At 41.5% G+C, this 20,830-nt stretch overlaps 1 protein-coding gene across 4 annotated transcripts in view; it reads left to right on the top strand.

The window, feature by feature from the left end:
• Window positions 1-20,830, top strand: part of ANOS1 (anosmin 1) — a 412,806-nt gene that overhangs the window by 359,919 nt on the left and 32,057 nt on the right. For all 4 annotated transcript variants that reach the window (XM_074323216.2, XM_074323214.2, XM_074323215.2 and 1 more), the window contains 3 exons: window positions 7,792-8,014; window positions 16,112-16,296; window positions 18,661-18,790. In XM_074323216.2, the coding sequence (XP_074179317.2) occupies window positions 7,792-8,014; window positions 16,112-16,296; window positions 18,661-18,790 (538 nt within the window). The remainder of the gene's footprint in view (window positions 1-7,791; window positions 8,015-16,111; window positions 16,297-18,660; window positions 18,791-20,830) is intronic.

The raw sequence follows: 20,830 nt of genomic DNA, 5'->3' as shown, positions 1-20,830 counted from the left end.
AATCACCAAACCTGGGGACCCTGATCCATTACCATTAGGCAGACAGCTCACCAGGCATCTCTCTGTGCAAGCTACCTTCTAGTAATGCTTACATTTCAATATTAGTTGAATGTAACAGAAAAAAAGGAACACCCAAATTTTAGGAGGAAAAAACATTATGAAAAATATCACGAGGTTGAAGTAATGATTAAGTTTCATATTTGCTTTATTATTTACTGATGTTCTAATATTAAGTTCAAATTAAGTCAAAATCATGTATCTGTCACCAGTCCTTCTTACCTGCCAACTTTTTAAACATAATATATATTTTTAATTTTTAGTTTTATCACATCAAATTCTCTTCCTTAGCCATAATTCCTTAGCCTTTATTCAACATTAGTTTTATATTTATGTGGATGATAAAATGAATAATAATTCTTTTATGTCCATTTCTTTATTACGTGGCTTTCTCAATTTGATCATGTCTTAGTTTGCTTTCAAAAAGGAGTCCCTAGTTGCCATTTTCTTTGAGATTGTTCATGGCAAACTTTGTCTACTGTTGCACCTAAAGTCCAAATTGAACTACACAAACTTTTTTTTTCTCACATAATATATAAGTATATGCTTTATTTTCTTTGTGCACTAAATAGTGTACTAGCCCATCTTTTGCTGTTTTCTGTTTATCTGTGGAATGGATATTTTGCCCTTGTGTGGTTTTGTAAGAAAGGCTCATAGGTGCTTTGATTCTCTGAGTATTTAAGTCTTGAGAATGTTTCTGTCATATATATATTTGAATAACCACTTAGCTGATGCAATATATATTTACTTTATATGTATGATACTATATATATTATATTTATAGATATGTGTTTTCTCTGAGTCTTTGTGTCCTTGACAATATTTCTGTCACATATATTTTTGAAGAACAACTTAGCTGATTTTATATATTTATAGATGTACTTTATTTTCCTTATTATTATATAGCCATTGCTTTATTGGCCTCACACACTAAATTTTGTAGAGAAAAATTAATTTGGGGGCAACTGTATTAATTGAGTTGATCTCAGGCATGACCAACTTGTCTTTTCTACCTGGATGCCTGAAAATTTATATTTTTATCCTTGAAGCTCAATGGCATATGCTATATTTCAATGTTTCTAGAATATACCAGCCCTTTTGATGTACATATATGTGATTTACATATATACATGTATATAAATGTGTGTGTGTGTATATATATATATATATATATACACACACACACATACATATATATACACACATAAATGTGTGTGTGTATATATATATATACACACACACACATACACACACACACACACACACACACACACACATATATATATATAAAATATATTTCCATATACATGATATTTCAGGAGTGTAGAATCTCTCAGGGATCCTAATAGGGAAGCAAGTTGAGAGCCACCAACTTAGCCCTTTTCTTATTTTACCCTGAGATGTGGGCAGCCCTTAGAAAAACATTGGCTCTAATAGTGGCCTATACTCTTACTTGTGTGTGATTTTGGATAAATTATGATCCCCTGAGCTTCTGCTTTCTCATTTGTAAAATGCAAAAATAATGGTTGTGGGAACGGGGGAGGAATAAGTGAAATGAGCAGGTAAAACACCTGGTAGTAGGTGAGAGACATGGTAGACCTTCAATACCTGTTACTAGTGATCAACTGCTACTGCTATGGTGATGGTGGTGGTGGTGATGGTGATGGTGGTGATGGTGATGGTGGTGATGGTGATGATGGTGATGATAGTGGTGATGGTGATGGTGATGGTGGTGATGGTGGTGATGGTGATGGTGGTGATGGTGGTGATGGTGATGATGGTGATGATGGTGGTGATGGTGATGGTGGTGGTGGTGGTGGTGATGGTGGTGATGGTGGTGATGGTGATGATGGTGATGATGGTGGTGATGGTGATGGTGGTGGTGGTAATGGTGGTGATGGTGGTAATGATGATGATGGTGATGGTGATGTGGTGGTGGTGATGGTGGTGGTGATGATGGTGATGGTGGTGGTGGTGGTGATGATGGTGATGGTGATGGTGGTGGTGGTGATGGTGGTGGTGATGATGGTGATGGTGATGGTGGTGATGGTGATGGTGGTGATGGTGATGATGGTGATGATGGTGATGATGGTGATGGAGAACTCATATTAGAGCATTCTGTACTCAAGATTACACTTATGTATATGACTAGAGCAGAAAGAAAATATACCCAGGCTCTGTCTCTTTGCAAAAGCTGCTATGTTTGAGATTTGGCACATGGTACAGTTCTGTTGAATGGAACTGAATACCAAATGCAGTGTTCTGTCTACCTGATGACTCATATGATTTGTAACATACTAAGGTAATTTACTGAATTTGGTGTTTTTATGTTCATCATTCCATGATTTCCGCAAAAATTATTTTATTGCAGAAATAAAAACCTCACATTTAATACGAAACCAAATGAAGATAATATCTTTTTTAAAAGCATCCAACAACAGTTACCTACTATTGTTAGTATTTTTTTATTTTTTGTCACTTGCCACAGGTAATTTGAGCTTAGCATATTGCCCAGGGTTTGGTACTAAAACACCCATTTTAGCATTTTAGCTAAGAGATGAGATGTAGGAGAGATCTATAAGCATTAACCAGAATTACATGTAATATTAATTGAAAAATGAAGGATTTTTCATAATCCAGTGCACCCAAGGGTATTTTCTTTCACCACTTTGTTTTATCTGGCCCTACTTTGGATGCATAATGATTTCCATTAGATATTAGCTATTCTAGGAAAATACATGATCCTTGAAGACTATTCCGTTCTTAGTTGTGTCTGGTAAGGGCAGAAAAGCAAACAATGAACAAAAGTGAATGAGCATAGTAACCGTGATTTTTCCAAATTTTAAATTGGCGCCCATGATCTGGCAAAAGATGGCCGTTTGTGTGATTTGTGAAATTATTCATATGAATAGTTTATAAAGGAATTGTAGTTACATTAACTTTATAATTAACAGTTTGCCTTAATAGACTGGATATAATTGTATAAATGAGAAATTTAACATTTTGTACCTATATCCGTGTGGGCTCGTGTGTTTTTATTTACCATGAAGTTTGATGGGCATTTTGTGCTCATTATGGTGTGGATAACTTGCATGTTTCCTAAAACATTCACATCCCTCTTAACAAGTCCATGCTTGATTAACTTGTAATGTCACAAGAAATAGTACATGCTTAATGGTCAGAGTTTCTTTTCTGACACCCAAAGGACATTTTGTTCACAGAATTTCCAAGTGGCTAATCGGGGACCAATTTATACATTTTCTTTATGTCTAGAGTATGAATATTCACCATCGTTTCCTCTGACCTGTATGCATTTTTGTCCTCATTCCATTCAACTGCTAAATCCTCATTAAGCTGCAATTAAAGCCGTAGTGTGAGACCTTGTGTAGAGGTACCATATGTTCTCCAATTATATTGAGACTATTCATATTTCTTCAACCCAAACGGAGATAATTATCTAAGGTAATTGATAGAGAGCATCAAAATTTGCCTCCAGTAGATATAAATAATAGAACAGTTAAATACAATAGAACTCGCTGTAAGATTCCTGTACCACATCCATGTATTTGTAAGATGATTTTTATTTAAGTGAAAAAAGCGTAGACTACCATTTTTTAAAATAAATTCCAACAGGGCACAGTTCCCTCTGTGCAGATTTCAGTGCCTAACCTGGCAGTAGCGTGTTGGAAACTTTTGGATGGTCACCCCGAAAATAAAAGCTGGGCCACCTTTCTGTTTTTGGATCTTACACCATTTTTGTCAGAACAACAGAAGAGCCTGGAAATGTTAACCAGTAAACTTGTAGCAGTGGGAAAGGAAAAAAGACAGCAGTTCATTTACTGAGGACCTACTGTGCGCCTACTCTACCCAAAGCACATAGTTCTTTGTGTGCATGAGCCCATGTAATCTTCACAACGTTTTTGTTTTTGTTTTGCATTATTTGAAGCTCATGCAGCAATCTCGAAAGCTCCAGTGCAAAGATGACCTTATTTGTTTCTATATTTATCTCCATGGTCCTCAAAATAATGATTCTCCCCCTCCCCCGCAAAAAAAAAAAAAAAATCACCTGTTTGAATTCATACCAAAAAGGAAAAATATTGAATAAACATAAGAAACAACTCTCACATCAACTGGAAGACCTAAATTATTGTGCTGAGTATGATCATTCTTCTACACCCATTGAGGACAATTGCTTCAGATTTGTCCACTGTTTCTGTTTCTTTGTTTGTTTTCAGTGCTGCCCCATTAGCTCAGTACGTAAGTCACTAAGGTGAGGACATATCTTCTCATTCCTGTGTCCCTCATTTGAAGGGTGTGGTAGTTGGCGTGTCGGTAAGTAATTAGAATAACGTGAACAGAGCACCCATGCTATGTTATCTGATTCTTGAGTCATACCCAGTTTTCAGTGGAAAAGTCTGGACTGAGTTGATTTCACTTGATTACACATGCCGTGATGCAAGCTAAGTCACTATGATTTCCAAGTTAGCAAGCAGTAAACACTTGCCAGTTTTAATAAAATAATTTACTGGGAAATCTCAGCCGTGTGGCAGGGGCCGATGATTTTGGTAACTCAGTATTTTCTTTCCATGCATGTGATGTATGCATTTTGTCGAAAGAGGAAAGCCGACAAACACTCTGTAACTGTTACAGATCCCTCGGCATACCTCTTTGATTACTAACTTAGGTTTCCACCTAAATTTAGAACTTCGAACACCAATGAAATAAAACACATCTAGCAGCTAACAGAAAAATGAACTGTGAAATTGAGTAAGGGAAAAGCCTTGAGCATTGATGACGCTTTCAATGTTTATAAGATGTTTCAAGGTTCAGCTTATTTAGCTTTTTTTCCTGAGATCTTGCCATGCGGGATGACAGAAAGAGTGTAACTGTGGGTGTTTTTTTGTGTGTTTTTTTCCCCAACTTTCCATAAGAACCATTTACAATTTTATTTTACTTTTTAGCTAGCTGCAAATTTATGGCAATTCAATACTGAAATCATGGTCTTCTCCAATTTACCTGGAAAGTTCTTAAATAGAGACACTGTTTTAATCCTGTCAGTTCATGTTATTTTCCAATTTTATATATGGTTAAGTATCCGTTTTATTTGATACCCACAATTCTAATTCAAATCTTGGTGTTACACTTTCTGAGCTAGTGTGTCTAGGTTTTCTCCTTTTGTTAATTAATCAAAGGACATGAAATCTTGCCTTTGTATTTAATTGGAGTACTCTAGCTTGACATACATTAAATTTGCAGTATCAGAAGGGCTGTTGTGTCTATAAGAGAATCCTGTTTGATGCTGAACACATCTGTACGTAGTATAAAAATTTCTAGCTCCTACATAGATTTTTTAAAAATTATGGTAAAATGCACCTAACGTGTACCATCTTAACTCACATGCAGACTCTTAATTCATGATTCTTTGGAGACAAGAACGATGAGAGAAGCGTTTACGCTGGTGCTGAAGTTCTCTGGGGCTTCCTGCAATCTGTACTCGCTGAATTTCTCACATTTTGGGGTTTCAGTATCATTTTCAGTCTTTAGCAACATGAGAAATAATGGGCTATCATGAACACTCTTTCTGGAAGAGAGATAGACATGGTGCTTATATTTTCTCCTCCCCACCTCCCAAACCAGCGACTTTGATAATGGTGAGGTTTTTATTTTCCTTTGTTATTTTGTTAAATGAACATATTTCTGCCATTGTATGAAAGACTCTCTGGGTCATGGCCCCAACCATTTGCTGACCCTGTCTCCTGCCAGGTTACCTGGATGTTACCTATCTGAGTAGAGGGTCCTATACTAAACCGGTGAGAAAGAGCGAGCCGTATGCCGGCAGGTGTTACCAGGTATCGGCATGTAGTAGAGCCATAGTCAGTCATTACTGACAAGCAGCAGGCATCACGTGGGCGGTTTTTACCAGGTGTTGCCCAGGTATTGCCCAGGGAGTAGGAAGTATTACCAGGTGTTCCCCAGGTATGACCAGGTGGTCAAAGGTCATATTCAGTCATCGGTGAGGAACAGCAGCAGTCCTCAGGCCAGTGTTTCTAGTTGTTTTGCAAGTATTCTCAGGTGCTCCCAGGTATTACCAGTGATGAATCGTGGTAAGTCAGCGGCATGGAGCAGTGGGCAGCCAGCTGCCATTTGGCTCAGATTCTCTCCCTGGGTTTGTGCTCACCAGTGCTACCACATTTATTTCTCATATCAGGATGGAATTGGCTCGATTTGACATCAAGTAATAAAGAGACAATGCCCTCCTTGTCCATTTCCTACTTCCAACGTCAAGAAACAACGACAGGCATTCATAGGACCCACTCTCAGATAGACACTGGTCTCGGGCAGGCTGAACTGTCATAGCCAACAGCTCAACTTGTCCAGGAGAGCAAACCGTGCAGGTTTCCCTCGTGCACCTGGCGCGGCTCAGGCAGGCTTCTTGGCAGGGTGCTATTCTCCATGCGTCCTGTAACGTCCCAGTTTCTTTCCTTCTCATGGCTCTGCCCTTGGCTGGGGAGGGGGCATCACCCACCTTCAGCGAGCGAGAGAGAAAGTGCACATGGGAGCTGCCGTCCCACTGCCTAAAAGCCTAGGTGCAGAGTGGCACCAAACCTTTCACTGGTGACAACATGGCCTCCCCTACAAAGGGGGTAACCCTGGGGCTGGGGATTTTACCAGGCTGGACAGGTGTGTCGCAGGTGAAAGGGGTTTAGAGGGAAAGGGTTAGGATTAGGGTAGCTCTCTTGGCAACCACCTTCCAAGAGGCAAAGGAGGGTTAGGGTGAAAGGTGGGATGTTGTAGACGCCTTCCTAAGGCTAAAGTAGGACCAGAGCACAGAGGTCACCTTTTCCTTTCATTTCTTTCCCTGGGTGGGGCGGCTGCCAGGAGCTTCAGCAGCTCCCCACTTCAGCGGCAGAAAGAAATACCCTTACACCCTCCGACTGCAGCTCACGTTCCAGCGGTGACCAAATGCTGTCCTGAGCCATTTTTCCTAAGGAAGAAGTTGCACTGGATAAATCATGCTTTCCATTACGCACATGTTTTCGATAACGTGCCCCTTTAATAAACCAAGGAGTACCTGTTCTCACGAATGTTTAATGGATTTGGGGTTCACCCAAAATGTCATCAGCGAGGGGCTACTCAGATCCTATGTCACAGATAGCATGTGTGTGCTTTGGCTTTCAAAGAAGATTCACGTGCTTTTCCTGTACAATTTACTGGCAATTCCATACTGATAGGAGCTCCCACGTGCAGAGTAACTCTAAAAGCTGGATGTTATTAAAATCTGTTCAGTTAACTGTGGCTTAGACCACTTTGTGATAAAATATCAATAAATAGGCTGAGAACCGTAAAGGTTCCGCCGAGTTACCTCTAACCTGTTTTGATTCGTGTTTACGGTAAAGAGGGAAAAATGACTCATTAAAGAACAAAATTACATGAATGTATACCGTGCTCCAAAAGGTGTACCTAACATGTTTTATGAACAGTAATAATCCGTTACTTGGACGCTACCTTGAGCTCAGAATGTAATCTGTGAATGTGTATAACTGATGTGTATCTGTTGCGTGCAATACACAGTTAGAACCGCTGGCTCATAGTCCCTTAGACATTGGCATAGAGCATTTTCCTTAGGCGGAAGGAGAGCAAACACACTTATTTTGTGCACCATTCTGGGGAAATTTTGACCTTCCCTTTTGATGTCTGTCATGGAAGCATGTTTGCCTTGTCTCTCTCCCTTAGCCCCTGTTTCCCAAGAAGAACTACGAGTGCCTGACTAGCTGTCAGTTCCTCAAGTACGTCCTGTCCGTGAAGCAAGGGGACTGCCCAGCCCCCGAGAAAGCCAGCGGGTTTGCCGCCGCCTGCGTTGAAAGCTGCGAGGTAGACACGGAGTGCTCTGGGATGAAAAAATGCTGTTCGAATGGATGTGGGCACACATGCCAGGTGCCCAAGACACTGTACAAAGGTAAGAGCCAGCCGTACATGCGACCGCACCTGCAGCCTTCCGGGGTTTGTGTGTGCTGGGAAGCGGTGTCCCTCAAAGATGTCACCATCACTCTGTGCCACATATGAACACCTTCACATAGTAACAGCATGGAAATCGGCTGCAGGACCCACGACGCAGCCGAGCAAATCCTTCCCGGTTAATTCTTGTAAAATGTAACATGGAATCGAGTCAGATCAGGAATCTTTTGTGTGTTTTCTTCTGGTAAGAATGAATCAATGAAGCTCATCTGGGTACATTGGAATAAACAGACTGAAATCCTCGGGAAATGAGCTGGCGGTTGGGCGCACTTGAAAAATGCATACGAAACGCGGCAGCATTGTGGGGATTTTTCTGTTGGCAGAATCCCAGAACACAAGTGTGGGCTGTGTGGACTTTAAATATTTTGATTAGTATCTTGAGATCCTAGATGCGGGGAATTGCCCTCTTTCAGAAGATAAGGGTTGGAATCTATCAAACAACTGAGCAAATGGAATAGTTTACATTCAGAAGCGGGTTTTCTAGAGCACTTCACGTTTCTGTGCTAAGTGTCACTTGCTTCTTTCTCTAAATGTGGCCAAGTCGTTTTATTCTGAACTGCTGCTGTTGTGTCATGTTCATTTGGATGCCATCAGAGCGTGCCATGAGACCTGCCATTTTGCTGCTTTTTGGGGTCTGAGTTGCAGAATAAAACAGAATCAATCACTAGCCGTTATTCATTACGAGTAGAAAGAGTAATCTGTCTGTTGGTCTATCCTGTTTCTCTCACTTCTATTCACACACAGCAAATAAATATTTTTTCTAAATTTAGGTAAGTTTTTTTTAAAAAAGCTATGTAAAACAGTATTGTTCAGTGATGCTCGTTTTGAATTCCGTGCTGGCAAAAGATTTTCAGAAGTCCATTGTCACCCTGATGACAATTCACATCCCCCAGAAGCTATGGACTGCCCCACCTTCCCCTCGCTCTCAGCTGGAAATGCTCTCATCTGAAATCTCTGTAACCCATCCAGTTTTCCTTGGAAACCTGGCATAAATACTGTGTCTCAAATTCAAAATAATTGCTGCTTTCCCCTTCTTACTATGTGACATATCTTTAATGGATTTAAAGTTTTATTGTTTCCCTGCCTCTTACTCTAAACTACATAAAATCACTTTTGCACAATCTAACACCATTTAATTGTTTTTTAAAGTCTATCATTAGGAAACCTTTTTCTGTTATTATAGCTTATTTGCTATTTAAGTATCAGCACTTAACATAAAAATGGGCAGATTCTAGAATGATTGTTGAAACCCCATTTGTAAAACCTTTAGTGTGATAAGAGCAGGGCATTTTGAAGAGGAAATATAAATTAAAATACACTTTTTATATAAAAGGACTGAAGAGTCAGTATGAATGTCAAATATGCCAGGTTCACTGATAATAAGGAGGAAATGGTCCACAAAAATGATTAATTATGAAGAGATACTTGCAATTTCAACCTGTGCAACACTGAATATGGTGGGAATTTTTTTTGAAGTACTGAAGTCTTCTAACAAAGTACCTCTAAACAGGGAGTTTTACAGAAAGAGGCAATTTGTGAAGAACTTCCCACAAACAGAACAAACAGACTCTGTTCTCCTGACAGTGACTTTTGCACCATGAGCAGAAGGAGAATAGTTTTTATTTTGAAAACTATACAGACAGTGCCAAAAAATGTATACACATTTTAAAAAAAGGAAAACAAAAAAAACTATTAAAAGTACACTGATGGGCACCACTTTGAGCACCTCTTATAATTGTAAAAGTCACACGGGGCTTGGATTCATCTTTTGTTATCGGTGTATATTGAGTATGACAATTTTAATACAGTTTTCCTTAAAATGTGTATACATTTTTTTGTTCATCCACGTGCAGGTAGATATTTTCCCCTTGCTCTCCTCAGGGGCGATTGCAGGAAAGCTGGTTTCATGTCTTGGGCGTGTTTTTTGTTTGTTTGTTTTTTCAGAATTTTTATAAGAGTTTATTTGAGTGAAATTGATGACAAGTCAGGAAGCAAGATCTCAAATGCTCTCGCTGGGTGTGTTTGACTTTCCTATTAGTATATTTTCATGACGGTACCTATGAATAAGTTAGTGTGTGTGTAACCAAGAGGGGACCCAGACAGAGCCTGTAGGGATGCTTTCGAGGACGACGGTAGCTAACTAGCCACTGGCCGCCTCTGATCACATTTCTAACCAGGAGTCACATTGCTTGTTCACTCTCCAAAGAGGATTGTGGTACCAATGGCCCCAGGTGCTCTGGGAACCGGTCCCTTCTGACCCAGCACTTGGCTTTTCAAGGAGAAAGACGTGCCCCCAGCCAGACACCACGCACACACATCACCCTCAGCATCCCATGCAGGTGTAGTGCTCAGCTTCACCTTGCCCCACACCCACCCGTGGGAAGTGAGCTGTCTATCTACGCTTATCTTATGCCTGTGCAATCTTCTTTCTTGTGAAGAGGGCGCTCGGCCATGGGTTGGAATGCACTAGTTCTACTCTTGGCTCCCAGTGCGGAAGCTGAGCGTGCAGACTGTGCCCGAGGCGATTTGGGAGTAGGTAGCACAAACACCACTGGTCCCTCCTGGGCCAGCTCCCCTGTCGTTTTTATTTTGACTCTATCCAACTCCTAATAGGACCCTCAACTTCAAGATCTCTTGGATATCACTGTATTCATAGCGTAGACGTCAATGAAAGGATATGTCAATAGCCAATATTTTAATCTAATACGGTCACTGACATCAGTTGTTTTGGCTAATAAATTGGAGCAAAAGGCAATATGACAGCAAGCCCCTCCCCCCGCCCAGTCCAGCAGCTCCTTCTCAGGACAGCCATTCCTACACACTCAGTTAGTGGACCACTCATTGTCTGAACTTTTGCAATAAATTGCTAAGTACCAACCCCTGTCCTATGTTTCCTCTTCTTGCGTTAATTAAAATAGCGATTTACAGAAACACCTACATGCTTTGTTTGGACTCCTGTGTTGGTGGTAGAGAAGATGGGAAGCATGTTGACTTCACAGCTTCCAAAACTTTATAGGCTGGAAACGGGAGTTTCTAAAAAACGATGCGTGTTTTGCAAAGACCCACCAACTGCGCTCCATTATATATGAGCAGTTAATTCGCTTTAGGCGGTAAGAATAGTCCTTAGCCAATGCCCCCCATTAAGTTACCTTTAGAGACAAGTGTTATAGTTGGAAACAGTCAAAAGAGAACCACAGACGGCTTTTCCTTCACCCTTCAAATAAAGAAAAGTATTAGCAGCATCCATGAGAATGTTCGCATGGCTAAGTGACACCCAAAAGTGATAATTCTCTGAAACGCAACTTAGAATCAGGGAAAGTTCAAAGGGCTGACCTCCCACAGGTAAAACGATTGCAGGTTAGGGCTTGTTGCCCTTTGAGCCTCTCCCTTTCCTATTTTAAGTCTGATTTCCAGAAAATGATATGCTTTATTGTTTTACGACTGCCTCTCCTGGCTCCCAGCGGTGGCACTTGGTTTGAGTAGAGAAGGAGAAAAGTTGAAATTGTTTCCCAAACGTAAAGATTCAGACTAATCTGTGGCCCTCCATGATCCGTAGTTTCTCTTTGACATGCACAAACCAAGAATTAATCACCCCTCAAGTGTGTTTCTTTTCAAAAAGATCTGTTGATGGAGTGGATTGAATATATCCACGAGTATCTTAATATTTGAAATATGTGAACTTCAAACCTTTAGAGATGGACCCGTACCCCTTTTCACAAGTTAATTTTTACCTTTGGGAATACAGTGACCCAATGCGTTCATGTGATGGAAACCCAAATTCCTTGAGTCTTGGTTATGTTTATGAGACATGTTAGGTAGTGGTTCATTATGGAGGCAGGACACTCTATCTTGCTACGTTTTCATAACATTCAGACCCATGACAAATATTTTACATGAATTATCAAGTCTCATGGTGACTTGCAGCTGCCAGTTATATGTCATCTTGACTTTCCTAGTAGTATATTTTCAGTATTTTTGAAAGCATTGGGTTTCTGTTCCTCTGATTTCACCAAAATACATGTTACGCTTTAAAAGAAGTTACATCTGTATTGTTGCATAGTTCGGGATGTTATTCAATAGCATTTATGCATTTTTTAACAGAATAGTTTAGATTTCAGGTGACTAATTTGTTCAAAAGTAGTAGAAAAAGCACCGTTCTAGTCATTTACATAATCAAAACCACACCGAGGAGAGGTCCGTCTTACACATCTGGTTATGTAATCGGGGAGCTGATTGACCGAGGAAGGACCGTGGAAGATGGAGAGTGAGGGCTGGAGGTCTGTCTGGGGAGGAGGTGGGGGGCGCCCCAGCTGCATACAATTACAGCCGTGTGTTGCACTTACTTCCAATCAAGGGAGCCGGCTGACCCTAACGCAAAGCAGATGGACCATTTCTGAGCATGCAAATCACAAGATGATGGTACATGATAATTAAAGAGATTTTGTAAATGAAGAAATTCGAACTGACAGTTACGGTTGGTTAAGGCCCTCAGTAGCTGGATGCTAGTCAACATTAAAACCCTGTACCAGGAGGAGTCGGGGTGTGGGTTTGCATGTGATGAGGGGCCAGAGTAGTTACTGTAGCTGCACTTACGCTGGAGGGTTGCACACGGGACGGCCATGGAGAAAGATGGATCTGGACGTCTCAGACAACGTGCTCTAAGACGTTAGGGAACGAACCAGTCCTCTCTACCCCGAGGAATCAAGAGAGCCTTGAGACGTCCTCAGGGGCTACCCTCTCTTCCCGTATCTGTAAACCCCTCAATAGAAATATTTGTCTAGTCCCTGCCAGCCCATCTTCAGTGTGAAAATGATCCAAAACAATTATTTTGTTGGGATTGGTTTCACATCACAATGAACAAAATTTTGGTTGTTGTTGTTCCCTGAAAAGAATAGAGAGATATGTCTGGATTAAGATCAATCATCCTTTAACTGTGGGATTTTCATCTTAGCTGGATTTGTCAGAAATTTGTCCTTTTTTTTTAAAAAAAAACACTGGAAAAGTCCTACTATCAGTGCAACAGAACTATTCTATCTTGTAAACTTACTAATATTGATTTATTTCTTATTCAGTATTTACCTCTTAAAAAGTGAGAGTGATTGAATGTTTGAGTAATTTGACTTTGATGGAAAAGAGAGATGTGAGGGGTTTTTTTGTTTCTTTTTTTTTTGAGATGTGAGTTTCTGGGAAGAATATATGATTGAGATGGCATCACAGGGTCTGTGTGATAATTCTTCCCCTTCCCTAAGTAACTCTCCAGCAGGCAGGGATTGGCCACCACTGCAAAGATTTGCATAAATGTTCCAGTATCAGCTTATTTCCTCAGGTGTATTCTTGGGTGCAGAACAAGAAAGTGAGTTTGGCTATTTCTTCAGCAAATGTTTTGTCAAACACTTGCTATTGAAGAATATTCTCTCTTGTGTCACTATGAGCTGTGGGAATGAAGGGCGTGCGTTTCTCGACCTCTGGGGCTGCAGCGTAGTGGGGAACACAGGGTCGTTAAATGAGCTTGTGGTTGCACGAGGTGTTCAATGCACCTGTTGACAGTTACAGGCTAAACGTTGGGGACGGGGCAGGAGAAGGGAGCCTTTATGTCCACCCGGGAGGTGTAGGGAAAGGGGCTCAGAGAGGTGGTGTTTGGACTAAGCCTGGAAGCATTCGGGGTCTTTAGTCAGAATATAGAAGGAAAGACATTTCAGTGAAAAAAAATAACGTAGGCAGGCCACGGTAGCATGAAGTACCTGGCAGTGTGTTTGTAGAAAAGTGGATTTAAAGGTCGCCTGCATGACAAATATGTAAAATATAAGAGGACATCAATGGAAAGGTGAGCGGCAGTCAATCGTAAAGACAGATTCCCTGACTGAGAGGTGGACAAATTCTATAGAAAATGGGATGCAATTGAAGAGTTGGAGAAGGTGAAGGACGCTCCTCTCCTTTAGGAAAATAACCACCAAGTACTGTGATGAGGGAATTCGAACAAAGATTGACTGACAGGACGATGGGATGGAAGGCCAGACAGGCAAGGGAAAGACGGACGGTCAGGTGGTCACCAGGGAGACAGAATGACTTGGGGTTCCTTGGGATTATACTCTGCAGTCACACAACGAGGTGTGGGTAGGTTCAAACACAAGTCACAACGTTTCCAAGACCTGTTAGCTATCCAGACGCATAGAGTTGCCGTGAAGATAGATGTCACAGAGGAGAGGACATGTCTTGGGGAGAGGCACTGGAGACGGGACTTGTGTGGAGATCTTCCGTCAGCAGGCAGGTGGATGCAGGGCCTGGGTCTCTTGGTAGGATTGGGCACACTAGATTGGAGGGTCACTTGCTTACCCAATATTCTCGTCCTGGAAGTCAGAAGGACCCCAGACGTAAGGCAAGTTTAGGACACCAACTTGAAAAGCACTTACATAGTGGCTAGACTGGAGCCACGACGGACTCGGTGACGTCCCACCCACACCAACCGTGACGTCAAGGACACAGCATCAGAATGCCCCAGGGGTCTGCAGATCTATCAGAACCACCTCTTCTCTGTTCCTTCCTAAGTGACATATACGAATTCAAAAGGTGGAAGGAATCAGAGAATTCAGAGAGAAACGTGGCATCAGGCAACTTACTTAATCATCCTGAGGCTATTCACTGATGTTCAGACTGTACATACTTAACCCTTCACCCACTTCTCAAAGACACCAGGATCAGGTGACACAACATTTTAGGGAAGCAAAGGGCACCATATAGATATCACCCATCAGCAGATCCAAATGGAAAACGCTAAAGGGATGGGGAATGTGTTCTCTAAGAAAACAGTTTTCAAAAATTAATGACCCTTTGAGCAGATACAAACATGCCATTTAAAAAATTTTCCAACTCCATCTGTCGAAATGTTTAATGACCTTAAAATTTCCCAAAGCAAGAGTCAACTTGAATTAAGATCAAAATAAGAGTTGAAATGCAGCCACGTCACTAATGTGCATCGGATCTTACCGATAGTTTGTAGTTGCATATTTTCCAGTTTCCACTCTGTTTACACTCAAGAAATAGGGCATTCTGGGCTTTCTCAAATGAGTTGTCCACACTTCAGGTAAATGCGCATTCTCAATAGAAAATGATATTAATGGCAACGGGTGTCCTTGGTTTTGATGGCATTAAATGTCATAATGCCATAGCCTCTACCCAAGTCAGTTAGTTTTCCATATCCTGTGAGTGTCACAAATTTGCTCTAAATTCCTTTTCCATGGTGGCTACAATTTTGAACTGTGGTTCTTTAATCTTTCAATCACCAGACAACTTGCATGCACGGGATGGGGGGGAAAGAAATCAGAATGATTAACTGCTTTACAGTGAGACACCTGTGAGGCACTTTTGAAGCAACACACTCACGCATGCCAAATGCAAACATCGTAAATCCATCATTTTCCAGTTTTAAACCGTTAAGTCGAGAGGAGAGACCCACCCCAGTGGTGATGTGGAGTCTGTAAGACTCACACTTTGGAAGTTGTTCTTGTGAGATGTGACCGTATGAGAGGATTGAGTTTTCGAATGTTTTCCTTGAAAGGAAAACTCCCTGAGAGAGAAACGACAGCAAACTTGGGACCCATGTTGTAAGGACTTTAGAACATATCACGAACATGGCAAAAATGACTTCAAACTCTTTATGAGTATTGCCTGTGTGTCCCTGGTTAACATGGAATCTGGTGGTGCAAGTGGTAGCGTTTATTCAGAAGAATACACGTTAAAAAAAAAAAAAAATTGCTCTTGAGATTACTGGGGAGAAAAAAAAAATCTCAGTCAGAATCAAGAATCAATTTTAGACCCTCTTGAAAGAAAGGGGCTAAGACTCTTGAAATGTGATGAGCTGCATGCACTTAGAACATTTCAAATGTGAAACCTTGACAGGGAGAAGCCACTTTTATGAAAGGAAGTCGAGTATCAGTTCTCATCAGATGAGATGTGTCTTGTCTACAGATTTTCTTCTTCAACTTTCACCTCGGTTTGAGTCCCATGCAGATTGCTTTAACTGACGTTGGTCCTGTTTCAGGTGTCCCTCTGAAGCCCAGAAAAGAGTTACGATTCACAGAACTACAGTCCGGGCAGCTGGAGATTAAATGGTCCTCGAAATTCAATATTTCAATTGAGCCTGTGATCTATGTGGTACAAAGAAGATGGAATTTTGGAATCCATCCGAGCGAAGACGACGCCACACATTGGCAGACGGTAGCCCAGGTCAGTGCTGCAGAGATGTTGTTTCCCCCCCTTGAGGAGATGCCTACTACCCACCTACAGATACAAAATTAACCAGCCATGCCTCAGTCAAAATAGCCTGACTACCAAAACAATATAAATGTGGACATATCTGCTGAAGACAGGAGAGCTCTGTGGATATAACCCAATACATTTAGGACCTTGACTATTGGCTTAATTTGCTCAAAATACACGTGGAAGGGAGATCATGTTCTAATCTGAGTGTTCATTCACATTTATTTCCTGCAAGAACTACATTTCCTTGAGATAAGCTTCAAACCAACTAGAGCAAGGGAAATGCGACCCAGTTAGGATGAGTTAATGTGATATTTGATCTTGGAAGGGAGTTCTCTTCTGTTTCTCGTAAATTTAAGCCTTTATTCCACAAAAGACCTTTAGTAGCACTGAGTAAGATTCGTATCACAGACTACTTAGTGGGAAGTAGCCAGCAGCTCATAAATCTTTCTAAGTGCTTTCTTTTCCGTCTTGGTCAACTGACAAGCTGATACGCCCCCTGGATGGCAACCCTCCCAGCGTTTATCTTAGCAGTGTTTCTTCCTCTTCTGCGTCGTGCAGGAGAAAAGCAAAATATTTTCTTTCTTTTCAAGAGCCGTTAAATGGACTACCAGCTGCAAGAACACGGTGCGGAGATAGAAAAAGAATCAGTTCTCCATAGGAAAAGGCTTCATGCTTTTCAACAACTAAAATGCCTTCCCGTGTGTACGTCCATAGGCAAACATTCTCGCCTGAGGCAATCAGATCACTTTTCTCCAAGGATAAGATTCCCATTATTTTTTCAGTAAATATAAATTTTAATTTTCAGGTGTTTGGGACATGAATTTGGTTCTTTTGTCAAGAGTAGTATCCCAAACAGGATAAACACTAAAATAATTGAGAGACTGCAACATAAATGAGAAGTTTGGTGTAAAAGAAACTACTTAAATTAGGGGGAGAAAAAAACTGGTCAAATAAATTTAGTAATTCTATTCTATACCTAGTTTGTGAAAAAGAAAATTGCTTTAATAAAATAGAAAACTGTACAGAAAACAGCCTAAAATTTTATTTGGTTTCATGGTACTCTCCCTTAAACAAAGGTACAGTATCATTTGTAAATTTTTGAAACTATTTTAAGATTTATGAAGGTAATTGATAAGATCATTTCTCTCATCTCTTTGTTTTCGGAACGAGGAAAGATCTTGAATTATTTTCATTAGCATTTTTACTAGTTAGCACATGTAACGCTTCCCTTTTCTTGTCTGCTAAATGCTGTGGATATTATGCTGACTCTAGTTTTCTAAATTCAAGGCTGAAACTCTCAATGACGAAGTTGGTAAAAGTGTTGTCTCAAATTATGCCAAACGAGGCAGAAAGCCACGTTTGAGTTCATATTCTTCCTTTGCTCTCGGAAATGTTTGGCTTCTTTTAGATATGAGAAAATGTGACGGTCCTTTTCAATCAATTGTTATACTGAGGCTTGGGAGGCTGCAATTCAATTCTTCCCCAGTTTTATCCACTGAGCTCAAGTCGAGTTCGTCAGTAGCCGTAGATGAGACATAGGTTGGGGGCATTTATTCCTGGTGATTCCAGGCAAAGGTGTTCAGATCTCTGACGGAACGTTGTTGAAAGCAGGTAGATGCTCCCTTCGCTTGATGGGGGAGGGAAGTAGGAAGACTGTCAAAGTTATGTGATATTTGGGAACTGTAGCCGTCGACAGCAAAACCTATGGACCTTCCCGCGTCCAGTTTTTGACTTTGGATATATTGTTCGGCAAGTTATATTAACACACCTCATCCCTCAGGAACCCAGGTGGGTTCTTGCCGATTTTACATGATTTACTCAAAAGAATAAAAAAGTCTTGCGTTGCAATGGACTTCCAGAAACTGTTAGCATGCTTCAAATGTGTGGGTTCTCATGCCTACTTCCAAAATTAAATCAGGCATGCCAGTGAAAGAGGCACTTTCTATCCTCTAAAGACGATTTCATTTTCTTGTCGTACTGTAATGATTAGCTCATATACATATTTACTTGTCTTTATAATTGATTGATTAAATCCCTTGGACGCTGTATTTAGTCACCAGATTTAAGCACAACCCAAGCAAACGTCCTAAGGTTTTGACTTGCAGAGGCACTATTTGGGGTGCAATATCTGTGAACGCAATTAGGTGACTAAAGCTTCCCTTATAGTCACTGGTCCCAAAACTCGTTGTTAGGCGCCCCTGTGCAGAGGGGTGGAGGCAGGCCGAGGCTGTGTCATGTTGGCTGATAACTTAGTGTGTGTTGCACACAGGCACCCATTGGATGTGTCACCGTAAAAGGGTGCTCTGTGCTCTTGTACCATTTCCCCAGACCACAGATGAGCGCGTTCCACTGAGTGACATACGACCCAGCAGATGGTACCAGTTCCGAGTAGCAGCGGTCAACGTGCATGGCACCCGGGGCTTCACGGCGCCCAGCAAACACTTCCGTTCCTCCAAAGGTCAGTCCTGCTTTCCTGCCCGGATACTGTCGCCTTCCTCCCAGGTTCACGTGGGACGCTGATTCGTCATGTTTCCACGGTGATATTTATGGTTGCTCCACAGGTGTCTTTGTTGTTCTTGGGGGACGGGACCAGGTGTGTTTGAAGGCACCTGTGAATTTATGATTAAAGCGGTCCCTGGGCGTATGCCTTGGAGACGTAGAAGATAATACAACCGGGTTTTCCCCACTTTGGGGTTGTGGTTTTCCATTATCAGCGCCTGTCGAGTTGCTGCCTCCACAGATTCTGCAACAAGCACAATTCAGTTCATTTTTGGAGAGAAAGGTTTCGTCAGGGCTAGACTGTGCAGGTTTTCTTGAAACAACTGTGAAATTGCGTGTGAATTAATCTCTTTCCTTTTTGTAACATCCAGAATGGAAACCCCTCCGGAGTCACTTTTTCATTCTGTTCTGTTCGAACTTCACTGCTATTTTAAAACCTCTGTGCAATAAGCCAGTGGATACTAACTATTTCTCATGGGTGGTGAGTTCAGGCCGTGAGAGCTGAAGCACATTTGACTAGATATTCATAACACCACCCAGTGTATTTCTCCGTTTGTGTGGAGATGGCTGGGAGCCTTGTGAATGAATGATACAGCCCCTCGGTTATTCATCAAGATCCTGTTTCACAGACATGGTTCAGTGTGTTGTTCACTTCCTTAAGACCCATCCTCTTACAGGGACGCAAATTTAGCTTTATGTTAAGCAAAGTGCATTGTGATACTAATGAATAATGTAAGACGTATACCATCGTCATATGTCTTTTATTACAGGAAGGTGTGAACTGGCGGCTATAAACTGCCCTTTTTATACCAGGGTGGGGAAAATGTATGTGTTTCAGCCCGTCTGTGCATTTCTCACTATATAATATCACCACCGCTTTCTCTGCGGAGTCAGAGGTCTCAAGTGGACAACTTGCAATCAAAATAATGTCATGTTTGGATTCAATGGCAGAGTATGTGGTGGATTTTTAACTCTTCCTTTGGAAAAAAACAAAGTGCTTTTTAGAAAGAGAAGGTGCATTTCCCACTCCCCACACTCGACGGAGGCAAGTACACTAAGCAGACTTTAAAGAGAAATTATACACAATCAAACCTTGTCTTGAGACTGTCTCCATATGACTTAGAGAGACAAGTGAAATAGAGAATTACCAGTGGGTCCGGAGGTGAGGCTCGGTCAAAGGCTGGGGAATGCTTCACGTGGACTTTTCTGGTTCAAATGCAATGCGGGCATGATGTGCTCACACGACGGTACCATCTGCCTGCTTGCCTGTGGGGTCCCTCTGGTGTTCTCAGATCAAAGCCATGGATTCGGACATCACACAGAAACCATTCCCAGCCTCTGGAGACAGACACTGAATCCCTTTAAGAGTTGGGTGGCACGTGGACACAGCTCCTCTGACTGTCCCCAGGGCCAGCCCTGTGACTGCTAACTGCCTACAAGGCGTCCACTCCGGAGCAGTGGCAGGGCCAGGCTGTCCCAGTCCTTGCTAGAATATGTGACCCATTCATAGCCGAGAATTAGGGCTGCAGCCCACGAATTTAAAGGGGTTTTTGTTGAATGAAACTGCACCAGTTTGGGAAACATGGCAGTTACCGTTCAAAGGTTGTTCTCTTTCCTGCTTGTACAAATACGTTCAACATCGAGCACTGCAGACTTTCATTCTTGCACTTGTTACAAATCAAAAATGTCTGCAGACGATTCATCGGAAGCTCTACTCTGGGTTCCCTGAAGGTGCATCTCAGAACGATGGGAATACAATGGATCCACTAAAGAGGTCAAGATGTTTCTTCCAGGACACATCGAAAGGATAGTTCACCATTTACGAGACGGTACCACATCTTTCTTAATCTTACTTAAAGCTCATCAAATGTAGAAATGTGCCTTACTGGGGGGAAAGCATGTTAACAATCTTATTGAAAAATACTTTACATACCATAAAACTCTCTCATCTTAAGTGTACAATCCATTGAGTTTGAATATTTATTGGGTTGTGTTACCG

The sequence above is a fragment of the Rhinolophus sinicus genome, chromosome 18 (assembly GCF_057876585.1).
Source record: "Rhinolophus sinicus isolate RSI-liver-muscle chromosome 18, RSI-T2T, whole genome shotgun sequence".
Taxonomy (NCBI): domain Eukaryota; kingdom Metazoa; phylum Chordata; class Mammalia; order Chiroptera; family Rhinolophidae; genus Rhinolophus; species Rhinolophus sinicus.
The sequence above is the reverse complement of the archived record's forward strand: the minus strand, read 5'-3'. Positions and strand labels throughout refer to the sequence as shown.